The sequence below is a fragment of the Trachurus japonicus genome, chromosome 16 (assembly GCF_045865225.1).
Source record: "Trachurus japonicus isolate A0001 chromosome 16, Traja_1.0".
NCBI classification, from domain to species: domain Eukaryota; kingdom Metazoa; phylum Chordata; class Actinopteri; order Carangiformes; family Carangidae; genus Trachurus; species Trachurus japonicus.
The window spans coordinates 8,578,581-8,601,046 of NC_140922.1; the positions used below are offsets into that span (position 1 = coordinate 8,578,581).

At 42.4% G+C, this 22,466-nt stretch overlaps 1 protein-coding gene across 1 annotated transcript in view; it reads right to left on the reverse strand.

The window, feature by feature from the left end:
* Positions 1–1,654: 1,654 nt before the first annotated feature.
* Positions 1,655–22,466, reverse strand: part of LOC146971670 (ras-related protein Rab-1B-like) — a 49,482-nt gene continuing 28,670 nt past the window's right edge. The window contains exons 2-6 of the mRNA XM_085801089.1: positions 20,535–20,607; positions 19,796–19,891; positions 19,579–19,674; positions 7,485–7,616; positions 1,655–1,910 (exon numbers count right to left, since the gene is read on the reverse strand). Of these exons, the coding sequence (XP_085657215.1) occupies positions 1,677–1,910; positions 7,485–7,616; positions 19,579–19,674; positions 19,796–19,891; positions 20,535–20,607 (631 nt within the window). The 3' untranslated portion in view covers positions 1,655–1,676. The remainder of the gene's footprint in view (positions 1,911–7,484; positions 7,617–19,578; positions 19,675–19,795; positions 19,892–20,534; positions 20,608–22,466) is intronic.

Here is a 22,466-nt window from a genome sequence, read left to right on the forward strand (position 1 = left end):
CTATAACAGACTATTTATAGATTGACTGAGTCACTGTTTTTTTTGTTTTTTTGTTTTTTATTGTTGCACAAGAACATGGCCACTAGGGGACAGTATTGTATAAATCAGCTTTTTTCTGCTTGGGTTAATTTTTTCATTTGTGTCAACAAATCTCAGGACTGGAGAGTTTAAGATCTAATTTTCTGGTATTTTCTGTTGTTGTTGTTGTTGTTGTTGTTGTTGTTGTTGTTTTAGTCAGTTTACAATGAAGAGTGTGTAGCATTTTACAAAAATCATTGTATTGGTTTATAGTGAAGGAATAAAAGTTGATAAAATGATTAAATATTGAAGTTGTTTCTTTAGTCTGACACTGTGCTGTCTTGCCTGTACTAAAAGCACAGACTTTATAACATAAAGTGTATAACACAATAGCTGTAAAGAGCTTCAGCAGGGTTGTGTGTGTGTTTGTGTAGTTTGTGACATTGTAAATTACAACTCACCAACAGGATTATTTTATACTGACATTTACCAAATACTACAGACAAATGTAGTATGGTAAATGGAACTATATTTTCAGTGGCCATGTATTCTGCAGTTGGACCTTTTCCCTTGTTTAATGCTCCACATTGTCAACACATTCATAATTCATACAATAATGTGATCATAATTTGAAGATTACATTGTCTCTTAGGAGCTGAGAGTAAGTACATGAAGCCTCATTTCAAATCTTGTTTCCCTCAGTTATAGTGCCGTAGTGTTATTGTTCTAATTTAGCTTCCATGTGATTACTATGAGGATTACTGTATGCTTGAGAATTACAGGCCCTGATGTCCATTTTATGTGTAAATGCAGTGAAACTCTTAGCTGGCCACAGCTATTGTAGCTGTGATTTGTGTAAAAATAAAAATGGCCCTAATAAAACTACTCTTCAGGTCGTAATGAGATTCCCAAGTGACATTTGCTAGGCTAAAATCTCCTGGGAATGAATTAAATCGGGAAAGGTTGAATAATGTGGGCAGCCTGAACAGCTGTTTAACATAATGTTTTTTTGTTGAAATTGGTTGAACACAAATAGAAAAATAGAGTCCACACACTAGAATATGCTCCCCAATATTTAATATGAATATCACCACAAGTGATCAGTCATCATGATGAAGGGCCTGGGCCTATTTTTGATTGACTCCTCATTGTGGTCCAGCACCTAGTTTTAATTGTTTGTAGGATATACTGTATGTGTCTTTTGATTGTCTCATATTTACCTACCTTGGGGTTATTAATTATCCAGTGGTATATAAAGTATTGCCTGTTCAAATATGTCAGTGTTTTGTTGAAATGACTGCAACATAAACCACTGCCTGTCTGTATTTCCATGTTTTAATGGTGCAGCACAACTTAACTGTATCAGTACATCATCTGTTTGCATTACATTTGAAACCCTTAGAATTAAACGTTTTAACATTAACATTGTCCCTCTTGAGTACAGAATGTCTCCACCAGCAGACATTGTGGTTCACATCCCAACGTGTTGAATCCTGAGATACTTTTAATTGACATTAACAAACAGCAAACAAAATCCAACAAAAACTGGTAAATACAAAATACAATTAGATACTGTATGTCATTGGTGGTGTGTTTAAAAAGACACATCTGTCTCTTTTAAACAGATCCCAGACAGGTCAGCAGTTAGTTTCTGCTGCTCAGCAACAGTTGCTGGCCTCTTGCGTCTGTTTGTCCCCTCCCAGCCACAGAGGGGCGCTGTTGATCTTAGCGCTCTGGGCCTGGGCCTCCGTCGACTCACCCTGCATCCCCCCTCCCTCACTTGCCAGGCGCTTGTGGATCTCAGAGGCCATGGTGAGGAAAGCCCTCTCTACATTATCAGAGTTCTTAGCGCTGGTCTCCAGAAAGGGAACTTGAAGTGATGAGGCCAGTTCCTGGAGAGAGAAAGTGGTGGAACAGACGGCACCAAAGCATCACAACCTAGGAGTTTGCATGATGACTCTAAATAGATTCTTAAAAAACATACAAACATATATGCAACATACATACATCTTTTATCAATCCTATGTAGTTAAACATAAACCTTTAAGGTACATTGTGTAGGAATTCCTCCCATCTAGCGTTGTGGTTGTATTTCACAAGCAACTCAATGGTATTTTTCATGCTGCATTCACGTGAAATTGGGCAGATGGCAGACGGACGACAACCGCTGCACGTAACGGCATAAACAAGCCTCTATGTAAACAAGAGGCCATGACAACAATATGTTGTCATGGCGATGTGGTATTGTTGACCTGACCCACGTTTTACCGGCTTTCTCTGGACTTCTGTGACTAAAATGACATCTGGTTTGTTACCGACGGCCGTCTGCCCGACTGCAGATGAATGCAGCATCAGTGTAACGCTCCATTCCTCCTCACTGCGTTACCGCGGTGACTTTTCACCGACGCCACCTCGACCTGAGCCGACAGCTCCGGTGTCTCCGCTGAGTTTCCGTGGTTTCCTACCGTCACGCTGCCACTGAAGGTAAAAACATGGAGACACCACATGGCAGCCAGCACCGAGCTTACCCGCTCCATGTAGATATGAATGATATGAACGGCTAATTCAGAGCTGAAAGGAACACTTCAGTTTGTTGATGGGGGGTGTTACAACCAAAAACGTAATAACTGCCAATAACGTAATAACTGCCAATAATGTAATAATTTTGGCCATTTCAAATGTAATAAAGCCAATAGTGTAATAATGTGCCAATAATGTAATAAAACTTTTGAGCCAATAACGTAATAACTTTTTGCCGATAATGTAATAAGGCATTACATTATTGGCTGGTTATTACGTTATTGGCCTGGTATTTAAAAAAAACCTTTCAAAATGTAATAACTGGTGCCGATAATGTAATAATACATAAAAATGACAGCAGCTCTTGGAAATAAAGGTTTTTTTTTTGCAGTTTTTGGGCAGTTAGTGGATGACATATAGTTGTCATACTTATTCATCCAAGATATGCTCTCTCTCTCTCTCTCTCTCTCTCTCTCTCTCTCTCTCATAATTGTGTGGTCTTTCCCCTCTTTAGCCAAATAGATATTCATAGTCTAAACAGGCAATTTTTCATGTGTACCATGCATATACCATAAAATCAGTATCTCGTTGAGGGTGTTGAGGTGTCAAATGAATTCACCATATATTTTCCTGGACTAGCATTATTATTTGGCCCTGTCCCAATTCTCCCCCTAACCCTAAATATTTGCCCTAACCCTACATTTTGCGCGTTCACGTGTAGGGGTAGGGTGTCCCATTACTCTAGTAAGCAAGGGGAAGTGCGATTTTGCCCTTAAAATCAGCCCTCAAAATGTAGTGAGGTCCGATGCGGGCTTAAAACGAAGTGGAAAATGAAATTACCCGTTGTCACGCTCGATCGCCGTTTAGACAAATCTGAAATGCTTGAAGAAACATTACTATTTCTCTCTGTGTGTGTTTTGTGTCACTATGTGTGGTATTTATTGGGGGAATCACGGTGTCGCGTCAGTGGCTGCAGCTGACAGGGACAGCTGACGGCGGTAGCTAAGCTAACGGCGGCAGCAAAGCTAACGGTGGTAGCTAAGCTAACGGTGGTAGCAGCAGGACGTCAGCTGTTAAAACCCTCCCGTTGTCGGACACGACATGAAACTACTACTGTTAGCTCAGTCATGTTGTAACTCAGATATCTGCTGGAGAAAATATTTTTTCACGGACCGTTTATTGAGTCACTGAGTTATTAAAGTTAAACAGGTAGCTAACCGTTAGCCCCGCTAATCTCTGATAACCATGAAATTACCAAAATTGTTTAGACTGAGATAAACAAACAGCCAACGCAACAGGCAACACAACAGCGGAACCGCCGGCATTATTCCTGAATGAAAATAGTAGCACGCTCCACCGGTATAAATGTAAACATGTGACGTATGTTATCACGTTCACTACGTTCACTACACTAGTGGTGTCCCATTTCCATAGGGAAAGATTTTCTGCCACTTTCCCTCAACAAGGGGAATTTACGGTTGAGGGCACTCAAAACCAAGTGGAAGATTTAAGGGGGAGAATTGGGACAGGGCCTTTATTTCTAATCCCAAAATCTGAACTGCAGTGTACAATACACAGGATAGAAAATGAACAATCAAAATTAAATTAAAACTGTTCCTTCTCAAATGAAAAGTAGCTTTCACTCATTCACAAATGTAAAAAAAAATATGGAGCAATACAAACATCTACCTTTAGACTTTCACAGTATATAGAACCTAAAGCTGCTTTATCATTACTGTAAAAAAAACAAAAAAACAACAACAACTTTGAAACGTCACTTATCCAACATGGGGCCTGTATGCTCAATGTGTTGATGTAGTTTTTAATTTTCAAACATGAAAAACAAAGTTAGACATATGAACCCTGCAGAGATTTAATTTTAGATCTCCAACAGCTGGTTTCAGTAGTAATCTATTTGTTGATTGGTTAACAGTTGCAGCAACAGAGGTGTGTTACAAGCGTCCTGAGGCTTCCTCCCTCTTCTTCTTGTTAGGGCCACGGGCAATCGCACCGGGCACTGGTCCCAACAGCTATGAAATAGCTGCAGGGACCAGTGCCCGGGCAAAACTGCGCAAAATTTTGCATTGAAGTCCATGGGACGGACGGGAAAAAAAGAGCGAAAAAGACCAATCATTGGAGTTTAACAAACGTCTACTGCTCAGGCATACTTTCACCTAGAGACTTCATTTAAACTTTAAACAGTAGACACAAGTCTTGTGTATTGTTGTATTACTCCACGTTTTGATAGGTCATATAGTTTTTGATCAATCCCTGTTCAATGACCATGATCATTTTTGGAGAAATTATTAGATTATAATGGGTGTGTATTGCACGGAATGTTCGTGTCAGAGTGCGTGACATCATCGGTTACAGTGGGAGAGATGCCAGAAAAACTTTTTCTCTTTCCAAACTCGGCCCGGCCACAATTTACACTCTACACACATAATTTTTTCAGAATTTGTAAGACAAACTTGTCCTGTCACTCATCATCTGCTCAAAATATCAGAGAGACTTACAGAATTTAAACTTGGAGCCTCTAAGTGCGGCCACGTCTGTCTCTGCTCCTCATTGACTCCAATACAAATATTTTCTGAGAGAAGCAGAACGGCCTGATGTTTTAAAACTGCCAGCGTCGCCAAAATATTTACTGTAGAAACACCAAATCGTACCAAAATTTTCAGTAAGTCCTTAGAGCAACGTTGATCTGTGTTTTGTTCTGATAGGAGTTACTGTTTTCTCACCCTAAGCCTAAATGTGAGACCGGTGCAGAGGCAGAAAATGGCTCTTTTTCTCCATGTTTCTGTCTGTCTCAGCCTGCGGGGGCCCCTATCGCCGTGGTAACCTCTTTGATCCTCAGGCCAGAGCTCGTTAACTTCATAAACAATCCACCTGGCGCTCGTTTAAATGTTTATAAACAGAGACACAGCTAAATCAGACTGACACAGGATGCAGCTACTAACTAACTATGTGTCAAGTCAGTCACACACACACACACACAGACTCTAGAGCCAGCTTCATGTGATTACAGTCACACACACACACACACACAAACACACACACACACACACACCTTCATGTGATTAAAACACAGTTAACGTGCAACAGAATTTAAACTTAAACCATGATTTAATCTGGTTTTAAAGTTAAACCTTGTTGGTGTCAAATGCCTCTCGTGGGAGCAGCTGATAGAGTCCCCCCCAGCTGAAAGCAGCCCACCCCACCAGCCAGAGGGTCCAGGACCATAGGGACTGCAGTGGAGGAAGGCTGCCTTAACACCCTGCACAATGGCACCCAGTACACAGAAGTTAGACAGGACCAGTCAGCCCATCACCTGGTCCGTTCAACAAATCAGTTTATGCTACTGTGATTTATGTAGCCTAGTTAAATACTACAGTAATCATCATAGTGTATTGGCAGGAAAGACCATTTAAATCTGTATCAAATATCGATTAATGAATTAATCGATAATTTGCATGTTGGTCTAGGTTAAAAGTACCACCTTGAAAAAAAAACAATGTTTTGTTGCTTAAGCTATTCAGTCATTCAATGGTATACTAAAATCCATGTGAAAAAAAATGCTTCTCACTGTTCTCAGGTCAAATATTTCTATGCGATTAAAATGCAATTAATTGCGATTAATTAATTACAAAGCCTCTAATTAATTAGATTAATTGTTTTAATTGAGTCCTGGCCCTATTACACAAGATAAACACACACACACACACACACACACACACACACACACACACACACACACACACACACACACACACACACACAGTTAACCTAATGTGATTACAGCTCCTCCATATCAGTGCTTATAGAAAGATGATCATGTGTCTGACTGATCAGCTCTGTCTTGACCTTAAGATCGTGGGTTTGATTCCCATGTTGACAGAGATGGCAAAATCGGCAGTAGCCGTGGCCCATTCAAAATTTCCCGAGAGGAAATTTTCTAGTTTTTATGTATTATTACATTATCGGCACCAATTATTACATTTTGAAAGGTTTTTTTTAATACCAGGCCAATAACGTAATAACCAGCCAATAATGTAATGCCTTATTACATTATCGGCAAAAAGTTATTACGTTATTGGCTCAAAAGTTTTATTACATTATTGGCACATTATTACACTATTGGCTTTATTACATTTGAAATGGTCAAAATTATTACATTATTGGCAGTTATTACGTTATTGGCAGTTATTACGTTTTTGGTTTTAACAGGGGGAATTACTGATGAATGAAAAACAGACTTTTGAACCAAATAATCGATTTTCGTGAATAGATAATAGGAGAAGTTACACAATGTCCCTTTAAGTGGCACAAATTTTCCATAAGTGGAAAACTACCATGATTTTTAAAGCTGTAATGCAGAGGTCACCAACTATATTTGTCTGGCCAGAATTTTTCTCAATAGAAACCTTGGGGGCCGACAGTCAAATAAAATGAAATGAAATTTTAGTTTCTTACAAAACTGAAGGCATTTTTAGCCCTTGTCAGAGATGCACCTCTCACTTTTACCACAGTAAAACCAGGAGTCATATAGATATTTTGACTCAACATTTGCAGATTCCGTGCCTGACTTCAGTTTATTTATTATTTATATAAAATATAAAATATAAATATAAAAGGAGGCTCCCACATGCTTGCCGACCTCAGCCCATTATAACGTTTTCAAGGTGTAGTGCGGGAAATATGATCGTAAATACAGTTTATTTTGAAAATTAACCGGGTGTTTTGTTTTATATTTTGTTCACGATTTTGCTTATGCCTATGTTGTAGGCTACTCATAACACAACTATGTGTTGTAATAATAGTGCTGTGTTGAGTTCTGGGGGCCAATCTGGGGTACATTTTATGCTCACAGCTGGTGGAGAGGTGGCTGCGGTTGTTGAGCAGTATTCGGAAGTAGCACAATTAAGCAGAGTTGTGAAGCCTGTTACCTGAGCAGTGGCAGCATCCACTACTTTCTTGCTGATGAGGTCAGACTTGTTTCCCACCAGCAGCCTGGAGACGTTTTCACAGGCATAACGATCTATCTCATCCAGCCACTGCTTCACATTGTTAAAAGACTCCTGAGGAGCAGAGAGAGACAGAGAGAGAAGGGTCAAGGTGGAGAAGTTAAAGGACAATTCAGGGCAAATTCAACTCTGGGCTGTATTTTCCTAACATTTTAGGTCTAAAAGAAGGAATCTGAAGATTTTCAATTGCTCCTATTTTGCGGAAGTTGTGTCTGTCCCCGCATCGCCACGGCAGCGATGAATGGGAGCGGATGGAAGTTCTGCTGCTTAGGCTGTTTCCATCCCTCAAAGCCACAGACAGCGTCAGACTCAAACATGCACCCAGAAGTTTATTTACTTCAAGCAAGCCGACATATTTGTAAAACTAGATCTAATTCAAAGTCTCCCGGAGTCTCGGAGCACGAGACCCAAGTTGACGCTCGGTGTGTTCAGGTGCAATGGGAAGCTCCTGTTTGTGTCATAAACACAGGAATATCAACTCTTGACTTGCTTCAAGTAAAAAAAACCTTCTCGGCGCATGTTTGAGTAGCCACCTGACGCTGTCTGTGGAAAAAAAATTACACTTCAAGCAAGTCAAGAGTTGATATTCCTATGTTTATGACACAAATGGGATTAAGATTAACTCATTGGCTGCCATTGACGTCTATAGACGTCAATCTAATTACAACCGTTCACTGCCATTGACGTCGATAGACGTCAATTGCGTTTTTCAACGGGAAGGGCTGGAGGACGGTCTGGCGGAGCTTGTCCATCAATATCAGGCTTGTAAACTAGTGTAATGACGTGTAGTTGCCCTGTAGGCCCTGTAGGGGGCAGCAGTGCCCTCTTTGGATGAGAGATCAGCATTGATTATGAGAAGAAGAAGCGAGATGACAAGAGATATGCTAAAGAAACTTATGCACGGAGCCTATGTGTTCCGCACGTCGGCACATTATGTACCGTGTGTGTCGCGGTAGTTCGGAGAGGAAGAGGGTCGCGATCGTGAGAAAATGACGGAGATCATTGAAAAAGACACCGACGCTGGACACCGGCGATCAAGCCGGGCCGAGTGGTGAGAATCAGCAGCTGACGGTGCGTCACCACAGACCAGAGCCCAGATCAACTGACGGCTCGGTGGACGTGACCCGAGCGATCCCGTCCGGATCAACCAGGAGCAGCAGAGACTCGTCCCCACGCTCCAGAAAGACATGAAGGTAATAATATAATACATCAATGGTAAAAATAATAAAATAAACTAACTTGCTAGCGAGCTAACTTTTACTGCTTAGAGAAGGGCGGATCGCTTTGATCGGAAATGTTAAAAAAAAAAAACTCCACATCACACTTGACTACATCTATAAGAGATGTATTTTTATGGTAATTCTATATATTTCTATAATTTACAGGTGGTGGATCGAGCAGTGGTCGACCATGGGGCAGAGGTCATGTGACAGCTACAAACGTACAAAAAAGTTAATGCAATTTTACTGATATTTGTAAATAAATTATTATTTTGCCATCAAAAGTCCTTTCTCAGTGTTGTTTTTGTTGTTTTATAGAAGGGGAACACTGTTCAGATGTGAGAGGTGTCACTAAAGCAAAAAATATCAACGTCAAAGTCACTGTTCTGCTTGACATGTTTCTTTCCACAAAAAGCTTGTTTTCTCAGTGTTTTGGTCAAAAACTGCTGTTTTTGGCGAAACCAGCCTACGTTCTACTGCTGTTTACAAAAGAACGGAAAAAGGTATGTAGCCAGGGAATAAATCCCAACATTAAAATAGTTACAATGTTCCTTTAAAACTGAAACCAGGTTATAGATTGTGTGAAAAGTAGTTCCCTCAACATGAGGTAAATCAGACTAACTTGTTTGTTTTGGTGTTTTGGTATTTGCCCTGCTACTATTGGTCAGTGAGTAGAGACGTCAGGTTTTCTCTGTGGGGATTGGCCAAGGGGCGGGACCAGAGAGTTTGGGAGAAAAAAGGAAAAGAGAGGAGGAGAATTGAGGTGTGCGCCGAAGCATGGCCGCTGTGTGTTTTTCTTCCTCGCCATAGCGATTAGTCTGCAGCTAAGTTCGCTAATGTAGAGTGTATGTAATGAGTGTAATCTTACTCTTACGTTAAGTACAGGGTTAATTGATGTACACTGTGTTGAAAGACTGAGTTACGGAGCTACGGAGTTAACGAGCCACTCTCCAGACTGCTACGTGATAGCACACATGCTAATGTTGTGCTAGTGCTTCATGGACAGACTGTGACTCTCGGACAGAGTCAAGGACAGTGCGCCGTGGGATCGGACCAACTCGGGTGAGCTGTGGTGGTTGAGGAAGACCTGCCGTGTCTTTCCTCCAACGTCGTCGCGGCAACGAGAAGGTCAACAAGCGGCTTCAGTGAGTCTCGGACGAGGCCGGGACTTTTCCTGTATCAGCGGCTGCAGGTACAGAGACTAGAGACTGGTTCAGCGTGGGTGAGTGAACACGGTATCGGACACCGTGTGGCCAACGTTCCACAACACCTCACAACTCATCCACAAACAGGCCTGCAACGGGGGGTTTGTTATTTTCTTTGCCGGCTGTTGTATTATTATTTTTCTGTGGGCCCACACTAATTTTGAAACGTAATATTCCGTGTTTCAGAGATTCAGGTTTGAGTAACTGATTGATATTTTCCTTTTGAACGAGGTTTACAAGTTTACAAGAAGGGTTGAGAGATTTTGTGCAATTAACAGTGATACTATTGCCTTGGTGAATTTTAAAGGGCACTTGCCTGGTTTTTCGTTTTATTTAAACTGCTGAGATTAAAGGTCAACTATTTGATTTTCCTGAAATACTTTAAATTGGGTTATTGACACTCTGAAAGCAAGGGAGTAACATTTGTGTTTACCAATTAGCTTTATTCGACCTTTACATCAATATTTTGATTGTGTGAATAAATAATTCATTTATTTTAATTCATGATTCATCTTGTGTCAAGTTAATAAATAGTGATTAAAAGGTAATAAATAGTGTGTAACAAAGCTTTAAAAAGTGGTTTAAAATCAGAGGTGTAAAGAGTAAAAATACTAAACTCCTGCGTCATTTTCAGTTCATGTTATCTGAGGAGTTTGGCAGGTAAGCTGGGTTACAGGTCATAATAAATAAAGCCACCTTATAGTTAATAGCATCAGACATAACAAAGTAAAAGAACCCTTAGTGCTGTATCTTAAAGCCAGGATACTTAGAAAGCGCTACATAAATGGAGGCACCGCTGGGATGCTATTAACTAATTGAAGTATTTTAGCCTGTAACACCTACTTTAAAGTAAACCCCTGTTTACCTCTGTGATTTAACTATCCTAGTTTTCTCTCCAGTAATTATTCAGTTACATTTTCTTGATTCATTTCTGAGTTTATCACAGCCAACCTGCTAGGATAGTATTTTGTAAACCAACAACTAAATAATTAGTAAAAGAAAATCCACAATGTTATAGACATGTCAACACTAGAGAATTGGTGTAAAGGGGAGGGAGTAGACCAAGCTCATGCTCTCATACTGAAGAAAGTCCCCGTAGATGCCACAAGAGACAACATTGAAGAGACAATAACTACAATCAAAGCCCTGGGAAGAGTGAGGGCCATAGGACGAATGCATGACCCCCAATCCCAGTCACTAATGGTGCTTTGTGAATGCAGTGAAAGAGTCGACCTGAAGACTATTCCCCTTGATGTCCCCCCTGTTGGTGGAGGGGAGCTGTGGACGTTGCATGGACCAACAGATGGAGAAGAGGCCACTGCTGGTGACGAAGGAGGAGATGTGCCTCTGGGCCCCAAAGACAGTTTCCCGTCCACAGGTGGAACAACTGAATCCGAGATGGCACCTCCTGGCACTACACAAGGTAACTCTGCTGAGTCCATTATACGCGCGGTAGGTGATCTCCTTCTCAAAACAATGAAGCCCCAAGAGAGCAATGTTTTCCGACGCTTGAGAGCATATTCTGGACTAACACCTACACCTGCTGGAGAGGAGAATTTGGACACTTGGACGGAGCAGGCTCGATTGATGGTGGACGAATGTGACTGTTCCAGTCGGGAAAAACGAAAGAGGATTGTGGAGAGTTTGAAAGGACCGGCTTTAGAGATAGCACAAGCTGTGAGAGCCAATGACCCTGATGCTTCACCTCAGGAATATATTGAGGCCCTGGAGAGAGCATTTGGAACCTCTGAAACCCCTGAAGATCTGTATTTCTCATTCAGAGCCCTTCGCCAAAGTTCAGGTGAGAGACTGTCTGATTTTTTGAGAAGGGTGGAGCGCTTGCTAACCAAGGTGGTGGAGAGAGGTGGGCTACGCACTAGCCAAAGAGACAGTGCACGTGTGGAACAACTCCTCAGGGGCGCCATCGAGTCAGATCTACTGCTCCTGCAGTTACGCTTGAGAGAGAGGAAGAATAACCCACCCTCTTTCCTGGAACTGTTGAATGAAATTCGACAAGAAGAGGACCAACAGATAGTACGAAAAAAATCGGCTCCCAACCCAGCCAAGCCTATGGTTAGACAAGTGAGAGTCGATGATGAAGCTAAGCTAACAGACAAAGAGGTTCAAGATCTCAAAGCCCAGATTGAGTTTTTGCAGTCCCGAGTATCTGAGTTGACAGTTGGGCCGTTAAAGGCTACCACTAAACCCCCTAAAGAGATACAGACAGAGAAACAATCCAAAGCAAAATCAAACAGTGAGGTTCAAGCATTAAAGAAACAAGTGGAGAGTCTACAGAATCAGATTGGGGTTATGACAGTAACACACACAGAAACCAGACCAACAAGAGGGTCTGGTTGGAGAGCTGACCCCAGAGAGAATAAAGGAAGCTATAATGCCCCCAACAGACAGAGTTACAAAGGCCAATCCAGGGACAGAAATGATAGAGATGATTTTTTCTGCTATCGATGCGGAGAAGATGGTCATGTAGCCACACGTTGTACCGCCCCTGAAGACTCCGCCAAAGTAATACAAAAACTGGTTCGTACCCTGAGAAGGCACAAAGAACACAACAACAGAGAGCAAACAAACCCACATAAAGAGACTGAACACACTCATTGTTCTATTAAACGGAGTGCCGTAGACCACAAAAAGCCTGGTAGCCTTCCCGAGGGACTTGTTGGAGAGACTTCCTTGAGCCAAGTCATCATCGAAGGGCACTCGCTAACAGCACTGATGGATGGAGGCTCCACCGTCTCCATAGTTTTTGAGAGTTGGTTCCAAGAACATCTGTCTCATTTGCCACTCCATCCCATTTCCAGCTTGGCCCTTTGGGGTCTCAGTGAGTCCTGTTATCCTTACAAGGGCTATGTTGCAATGAATGTTTGGTTTGTGGACGACGGACCCAACCCTGCACCAAAGACGGTGTTGGCCCTTGTCTGCCCAGATCCTAGTGGTCCAGATCAGCCACCTGTACTTTTCGGGACCAACGCAAGGAGGTTTTGCCATGGGCCCCGGATGACAGACGATACAGGGAGTAATGGGCAGGCCCAAGCATGGCGGGTTTGTGCACAGACCTCAAGCGAACAAAACTCTTCCAAAAGCCTTGAGAGGGACAAGATAGGACACGTAAGATGGGCAGGCCCCGGACCTCTTAAAATCCCTCCAGGTGGCGCAGTTTTTGCTGCCTGTAAAGTGACTGCAGATGAAACACTGAAGCAAGACGTACTGGTGGTGGAAGCACCTGTCCAATCATTTCTTCCTGCTGGAGTCGTGGTACCACCCTGCGTCCTTCTTCCCTCCGATATGGATGTGAACAATTTTTCTGTGCTGCTCAAGAACGAGTCGCTAAAAACTAAGTCCATTCCCAAAGGTACAGTCGTAGCCCATGTCCACAAAGTTGAAGTTGTGATGGAACTCCAGAAGGATAATGGATCCCCTTCAACACTGGATCCTGGATTGTTTGATTTTGGAGAGTCCCCCATCCCCACTGCTTGGAAGGAGAGACTAGCGAAGAAGCTATCTGAGAGAGCGGGAGTGTTTTCACTGGTGGAATGGGATGTGGGACTGGCTAAAGGCGTTGAACACAACATCCGCATTAGCGATCCCCGACCTTTCAGAGAGCGGTCAAGACGACTGGCGCCTGCGGATATAGATGATGTCCGGCGACACCTACAGAAGCTTCTAGCTACTGGGATAATAAAGGAATCCCGAAGCCCATATGCGTCGCCTATTGTCGTGGCAAGGAAAAAAAATGGTTCAGTCCGAATGTGTATTGATTACCGTACTCTGAATGCTCGTACTATTCCGGATGAGTACACAGTCCCCAGGATCGATGATGCCCTCGACTGTATGACTGGCAGTCGTTGGTTTACTGTGTTGGACTTAAGAAATGGCTACTACCAAATCCCAATGTCTGAAGAAGATAAAGAGAAAACAGCCTTCATTTGTCCATTGGGATTCTTTCAATTTGAACGTATGCCCCAAGGCATCACTGGAGCGCCGTCAACCTTCCAGCGCCTCATGGAGAGGGTGGTAGGGGATATGAACTTGCTCCAGTGCCTTGTATATCTGGACGATCTCATTGTTTTCGGAAAGACATTAGAAGAACATGAGGAACGCCTCTTGAAAGTGCTAGATCGTCTTCAAGAGTATGGGCTGAAAGTATCCATCGACAAATGTCAATTTTGTCAGCCGCAGGTTAAATACGTCGGCCATATTGTGTCAGCTGAAGGGATAGCTACCGACCCCGAAAAGATCATCGCAGTCACCCGCTGGGAACAGCCAACTGACCTTAAAACCCTGCAATCTTTTCTAGGTTTCTGCGGCTATTATAGACGCTTCATTGCCAACTATTCAGCGATTGTAAAACCGTTGACAGACCTTACCAAAGGCTACCTTCCCACTCAGCGCAACAAGAAAGCAACTACCCAGACGGCTAGCTACTTCAAGAGGCCTGAGCCATTTGGTGAGAGGTGGACCCCTGAATGTACAGCGGCGTTTCAAAAAATAATCCACTGTCTCACTCACGCTCCTGTCCTGGCCTACGCAGACCCGGCCAAGCCCTATATACTCCATGTGGACGCCAGCTTCGAAGGGTTAGGTGCGGTCCTCAACCAGGAGTACTCAGATGGTTTGCGCCCTGTAGCTTTTGCTAGTAGGAAACTGCGGAACTCTGAAAGAAATTACCCTGTTCATCAGCTCGAGTTTCTCGCACTAAAATGGGCAGTGGTTGACAAATTTCATGATTACCTATATGGGGCCAAATTCACCGTCAGAACAGATAATAACCCACTGACCTATGTTCTCACGACTGCCAAGCTCAATGCCACAGGACATCGGTGGCTGGCAGCCCTGTCTACATACGATTTTGCCATACAATATAGGCCAGGAAGAGAGAACGTGGATGCAGACCTGCTGTCCAGAAACCCAAGTGAAGGGGATGAAGGATGGATACCTCCATCAGGGGTAAAAGCCCTCTGTAAGAGGCTCAATGTCGTCGAGTCCCCAAGTCCCCCGAACCGATGCGTGGATCAGCTAGGTGCATCGCCCTCTGCTATCCCAGACCTGTACGCCTACCCAGTTAGGTTTGATGGAGGCCCTGTGGACCCAGTAGGCCTCGTGGACATGCAGAAAGATCAGGACACTGATGAAGTCATTGGAAGGGTGAAACAGGAGATAAGAGCAAACCACTGGCCTTGTCCCATCCAGAGCACCCATAAGGACGCTGTCCTGTTCCAGCGAGAAGGTGGAAAATTGCACCTGCAAAATGGGCTCCTGTACCGGAAGGTGGTAAAGCCGACCGGGAAAGCAATATTTCAGTTAGTGCTTCCAGAACAACACAGGCGCCTCGTGCTGAAGTCCTTGCACGATGATTTTGGCCATCTTGGGATTGATAAGACTACTGAGCTAGTACGTGATAGATTTTACTGGCCCAAAATGGCTGTTGACATCGACCAGTATATCAAGACCTGTGGGAGGTGCGTGGCTCAGAAGACCTTGCCGCACAGGGCTACTCCACTGAACCAAATCACCAGTCGAGGTCCGATGGATTTGGTTTGCATTGATTTTCTGTCGATTGAACCAGACGCCCGAGGAGTAGCTAATGTCTTAGTGGTCACCGACCATTTTACTCGCTATGCTCAAGCCTTCCCCACGAGTAATCAGACAGCAGCAACAGTAGCCAAAGTGCTGTTGGAGAAGTTCTTCGTCCATTACGGCCTGCCCACACGTATACACTCAGACCAAGGGCGAGACTTTGAGAGTCGGTTGATAAAGGAGCTCTTGGGTATGCTGGGGATCAAGAAATCAAGAACTTGCAGCCATATGTGGTGGTTGGAAAGCTTCCCAACTTACCTGTTTATCGGGTCAAGTCTGAAGAAGGAAGAAGTATTGTAAAAACACTTCACAGAGATCATCTGCTTCCGATAGGGTTCCTGGTGAGGATGCCTGGAGTCCAGGAAGAGAAATCCCAATACCAGAAACCCACCACCAGAGCAAGGGCAACAGGTGATGGGGTGCTAGTGACTGGTGAATCCGAGCATGGTGGTTCTGAGTCTGAAGAGGAGGATTCTCACTACACTTGGAGAGAGATCACAAACTCTGACTGGCCAAGTTTGCCTACTTCATTGCATCCCCTGAACTGTCCACAAGATGAGATCAAGGCAGATTGGTTGGAGAGTAGTGGTGGCCCTGGTACACCTCTAAACGAAGAAGAGACTGACACTGCACCTATGGTAGAAGAGGAAACTGACAGCATTGAGTTGTCATCTGAGGACCCTGTGGCGGACACAGGACTGGAACTGGGAGACGTCCCAATTACTAGTGAGTCTGAAGATGGACCAGCACCTTGCAGTGACCCAGTTGTAAAAAGAGCAGTTAAGCCAGTCATCCGCTTGAGTTATGATGAACCAGGAGAGCCCACGAACAAGCCACTTGTCATTCTGCATAGAGGGATGAGGATATGCATCACACCCATGCCTTCCTACAGACTCAAGGTCCAGTGTGACGAGAGCATGAGTAAGGAACTAGCTAAAAAGTCTGATATGGCAACCCTTAGATCCCAAAGCTGTTAAAGAGTAAGTCTGATGAGGACATCCAGACCTTTAAAAGGGGGAGGGTGTAGCCAGGGAATAAATCCCAACATTAAAATAGTTACAATGTTCCTTTAAAACTGAAACCAGGTTATAGATTGTGTGAAAAGTAGTTCCCTCAACATGAGGTAAATCAGACTAACTTGTTTGTTTTGGTGTTTTGGTATTTGCCCTGCTACTATTGGTCAGTGAGTAGAGACGTCAGGTTTTCTCTGTGGGGATTGGCCAAGGGGCGGGACCAGAGAGTTTGGGAGAAAAAAGGAAAAGAGAGGAGGAGAATTGAGGTGTGCGCCGAAGCATGGCCGCTGTGTGTTTTTCTTCCTCGCCATAGCGATTAGTCTGCAGCTAAGTTCGCTAATGTAGAGTGTATGTAATGAGTGTAATCTTACTCTTACGTTAAGTACAGGGTTAATTGATGTACACTGTGTTGAAAGACTGAGTTACGGAGCTACGGAGTTAACGAGCCACTCTCCAGACTGCTACGTGATAGCACACATGCTAATGTTGTGCTAGTGCTTCATGGACAGACTGTGACTCTCGGACAGAGTCAAGGACAGTGCGCCGTGGGATCGGACCAACTCGGGTGAGCTGTGGTGGTTGAGGAAGACCTGCTGTGTCTTTCCTCCAACGTCGTCGCGGCAACGAGAAGGTCAACAAGCGGCTTCAGTGAGTCTCGGACGAGGCCGGGACTTTTCCTGTATCAGCGGCTGCAGGTACAGAGACTAGAGACTGGTTCAGCGTGGGTGAGTGAACACGGTATCGGACACCGTGTGGCCAACGTTCCACAACACCTCACAACTCATCCACAAACAGGCCTGCAACGGGGGGTTTGTTATTTTCTTTGCCGGCTGTTGTATTATTATTTTTCTGTGGGCCCACACTAATTTTGAAACGTAATATTCCGTGTTTCAGAGATTCAGGTTTGAGTAACTGATTGATATTTTCCTTTTGAACGAGGTTTACAAGTTTACAAGAAGGGTTGAGAGATTTTGTGCAATTAACAGTGATACTATTGCCTTGGTGAATTTTAAAGGGCACTTGCCTGGTTTTTCGTTTTATTTAAACTGCTGAGATTAAAGGTCAACTATTTGATTTTCCTGAAATACTTTAAATTGGGTTATTGACACTCTGAAAGCAAGGGAGTAACATTTGTGTTTACCAATTAGCTTTATTCGACCTTTACATCAATATTTTGATTGTGTGAATAAATAATTCATTTATTTTAATTCATGATTCATCTTGTGTCAAGTTAATAAATAGTGATTAAAAGGTAATAAATAGTGTGTAACAAAGCTTTAAAAAGTGGTTTAAAATCAGAGGTGTAAAGAGTAAAAATACTAAAAGAAACAAACTTTTTTTTCCTATTGAACAAAGAGAGTCTACTCTTTCTCTTGGTAGTTTCGGTGTTTATATAGTCATAGAACACAATATTCTGTGGGTCTTATAAGATTGTTCAAAATGCTCTAAAACGGCTGGCAGTATGGGCGTCTCTTTTCTGAAAATGGCTGGCAGCCAATGAGTTAAGATGCTTTTATTGTCATTGTTGTATGACATACAATGACAATAAAAGCATCTTAATCTTAATCTTAATCTTTCCCACTGCACCTGAACACACCGAGCGTCAACTTGGGTCTCGCGCAAGACTTTGAATTAGATCTAGTTTTACAAACATGTCAGCTTGCTTGAAGTAAATAAACTTCTGGGTGCATGTTTGAGTCGCCATCTGACGCTGTCTGTGGCTTTGAGGGATGGAAACAGCCTAAGCAGCGGAACTTGCATCCGCTCCCATTCATTGCTGCCGTGGCGATGCGGGGACAGACACAACTAACGCAAAACAGGAGCAATTAAACTGAAAATCTTCAGATTCCTTCTTTTAGACCTAAAATGTTAGGAAAATACAGCCCAGTTGAATTTGCCCAGAATTGTCCTTTAATGTTCAAATCCATTATTGTTCCTGACCCTAATAGTCCAGTAATTTTAGGCCAAAAAAGGGGTCAACGTTAAACAAATTGCAACAGAAGCAAACTCAACTGATTTTGTATCCTCAACATGTCCTGAGTGAGGGAAAAAAAGCCCCGAAGAATCCCATTAGGGGAAAGTTTCGAAAAGCACCCAAACATATCCCATTTATATGCATATAAAAAATTGTTTTCACGTGTATAGGGTAAAATTTTTAACCTTTAGATATCTCCATGAACATTACTGAGTTGATTACTGACATTAAGACAAACAAAAAATGTATTACAAGTTTTTTGAAATTCTTTGTTAACATGAGAAAATTTGCATAAATGTGTATAAATTTGCATAAATTCCACCGTTTTGACGGCACATGTATATATGAAGTTGCTGTGGTGGTACCGGCATGAAAATTGGAATGAGTTGACTCCATCGGTCAACCGACAAGTTGACCACTTTAAATTTCAAGATGACTGCAATTTTTCAAGACAGCCACATCCTTAGTAGAGCAGGTATGACATGAGCCAACAGTGCATAATCCAATTACGTATGGCTAATTTGCAGTGGCTGTCTTGAAAAATTGCAGTCATCTTGAAATTTAAAGTGGTCAACTTGTCGGTTGACCGATGGAGTCAACTCATTCCAATTTTCATGCCGGTACCACCACAGCAACTTCATATATACATGTGCCGTCAAAACGGTGGAATTTATGCAAATTTATACACATTTATGCAAATTTGCTCATGTTAACAAAGAATTTCAAAAAACTTGTAATACATTTTTTGTTTGTCTTAATGTCAGTAATCAACTCAGTAATTTTCATGGAGATATCTAAAGGTTAAAAATTTTACCCTACACACGTGAAAATTTTTTTTTATATGCGTATAAATGGGATGTGTTTGGGCGTTTTTCGAAACTTTCCCCTAATGGGATTCTTCGGGGCTTTTTTTCCCTCACTCAGGACATGTTGAGGATACAAAATCAGTTGAGTTTGCTTCTGTTGCAATTTGTTTAACCTTTTCTCATAAAATGACTGGACTATAACCTGCTCTGTGACGTCATAGACGATGATGATGCCATGTGCTCCTCTGTAGTAGCTGGAGGTGATGGTACGAAACCTCTCCTGACCTGCTGTGTCCCACTATGCACACAGACAGAGAGAGACAAAGGCAGATGGACTCAGCACTTTTGATATGTTGCACATGAAAAATGTAAAATAAATAAATAAATATGTAATGACTTTGTCTGATTAACAAACTAACAATCTGCAGCTTCACTGTCTTTCCTTCCATGTCGATGGTCCTGATCTTGAAGTCGACTCCGATGGTGGAGATGTAGCTTTCAGTGTAGGTGTCATCCTGAGTGGGGATCAACATCAAGTCTTAAAGGGATAGTTCAACATTTTGGCAAATTGGCCCATTGCCATAATCCCTATAGTCATAGCAGTAGGTTCGTTACCTTTAATTGTCGGTGCAAGCTATTTTTAGAACGGCGGAGCAGAGCCGTGAGCTGCTCAGAGCTAAGCTACGGAGGATAATGGAAGTCCTTGGTTTCCCTCGTCAAACTCATCAAATACACAATCCAACAACTCCAAAACGCTCTGGTGGACAAGTTGTGAGCTGCACATTCACCACGCTATGAGATAATAACACAACGTTACCAGACAGAGTTGTTTTAGAGGCAAATTCATGCAAAACTGCTGATGTGAATGTGAATGTGCAGGTCACAACTTGTCCACCAGAGCGTTGTGGAGTTGTTTGATTGTGTATTTGATGAGTTTGATGAGGGAAACCAAGAAATCCCACGAGCCTCCGTAGCGTAGCTCTGAGCAGCTCGCGGCTCTGCTCCGCCGTTCTAAAAACAGCTTGCACCGACAAATAAAGGTAACGAACCTACTGCTATGACTATAGGGATTATGGCAATGGGCCAATTTGCCAAAATGTTGAACTATCCCTTTAAAAGTTTTCAAAGAAAAGTTTGGTGTGTGTGTGTGTGTCCTACCGCGAAGCGTAGCAGCAGACATGACTTCCCCACCCCTGAGTCTCCAATCAGAAGAAGTTTGAACAGGTAGTCACTGAAGCATTAAGGAGACAGAAACACACACATTATAGATGCACATTCACAAACAAACACATGTACTTGTCAGTGTCTTTCCTACTAGGGCATTTTTAAAAAATAAAGAAATTCCTACCTACCAAACCAACGGTAGATGCTACAGTTTTGAAACTTTCACCAAAATGTCGCCCCAATAATGCTGAAACTTTTGTCCACTTAAACTCATTACAAATTATGAAGTCCATCACTTTTTTTCAAAAACTGTAAAACTTAATAAATCTCATCCCATAATTTTTGCTCAATTGACACCAAACTTGCTAGAGAGCATCTTCAGACTGTCCTCCACAAACGATCCACACAGATTTTTGATTTTTCAAAAATTGAGCCTACTGTGCATGAAAACGTTTGACCGTGAACAATATTGTAAACATGTGCAATTCTTGCTAAATACATTTTCAATCTTTATGAAAAAATGAAGAAGTTGATGAAATTTGGCAAATATCAGAATTTTATCTCAAAAACTGAATTTTTGAGAACATTTTGAATTCTGCTCTCATGGGAACAACTGCAGTCAATGTAAGAGTGGCATTTTTAAACATCAGATTTTCTCTTATGAAGCAAAACACTTATCATTAAAAACAAATCATCAACATTTCCATGCTGTCTAGATGCAATTCATGTATTATCAGGTTTTTGTTTAGATAACAGTATTTCTGACATTTTGACCATTTTTTGAAATCTGCCTTGACAACAGCTGCCTGGCCAGTGACTCCCTGGCTGTCTTTACACCACATGGTTCAAGTAGCCCAATTCCGATTTTTTCCTCTGAAGTGGCTCAGATCAGATCTGTAACATGAACGTGTAAACGCATGGAATTGGATGCTGTCAGATCAGATTCAGGCCCCGTTATAAGTGGAAATAAATCAGATATAAATCGGATATCTGCCAATACTTCTCCAGTCGAAACAGACAGATTGGATCATCAATAATAATATTAATTCCCATGCCACACATTTCACTGAACCTCTGTAGCCCGTGATTGACACGTGGGTCTGACCTTTATTGTTGACAATGTGCATTTGTTTACAACAAAGCTGGCGAGGAGGCAATCAATAGAGCGCTACATAACGTTATATATCATATATGATGTTACGACGTGTACATCTGTGTAGTTTAATCTGTCATGAACAAGAGATGTTTTTCAGTCAAAAGACACATTAAAGGGATAGTAGCATTTTTTTAAAGTGGGGTTGTATGATCTACAAATAGCCCCTAAGTACTTTAATTGCAGTAGAAGACTCTCTGCACTCCTCCCGTTAGCAACGCCAGCCCATAGCCCTGCCCAGAGATTTACAACATACATTGTTGTGAATGGACCCAAAGAAATGGCCTATTTTCACGGCCTAAAAGAGGTTTTACCTGAAAAAAAAAACCACAGTTCCATTGTTCGCTATAATATAATTTTTTTCAGCCCTTCAAAGTGCAGGAAAAACGCAGTTTTTATTTGGACCTAACCAACTCACGTATCCCTCCGGCCCAGGGTTAGCGCCCGCCGATCAGCAGTTGGTTAGCTTTCATCCATCCTTTGAATGCTCAGAAGTTCCTCAATACACATTAGTTAGTAGGATGCAATGAGCCTCCTTAGCTGTATTGCATATTGATGAGGACTTTGCAAATATATAAGAGAATGTGACTGTGTGAAATTACCTATAATACAAAAATACTCCAGTGTGCTTTTTATGAAAGTAGCACAACAGAGAGGGAGGGAGAAGTCACACTTACACAGTTAGTTTGGTGTCACAACAGAGCTGGCTCTAAAGCCTCCAATACCCATAATCCTCAGCAGCCTATAGTCACCCAACTCATAGTTACCTAGGA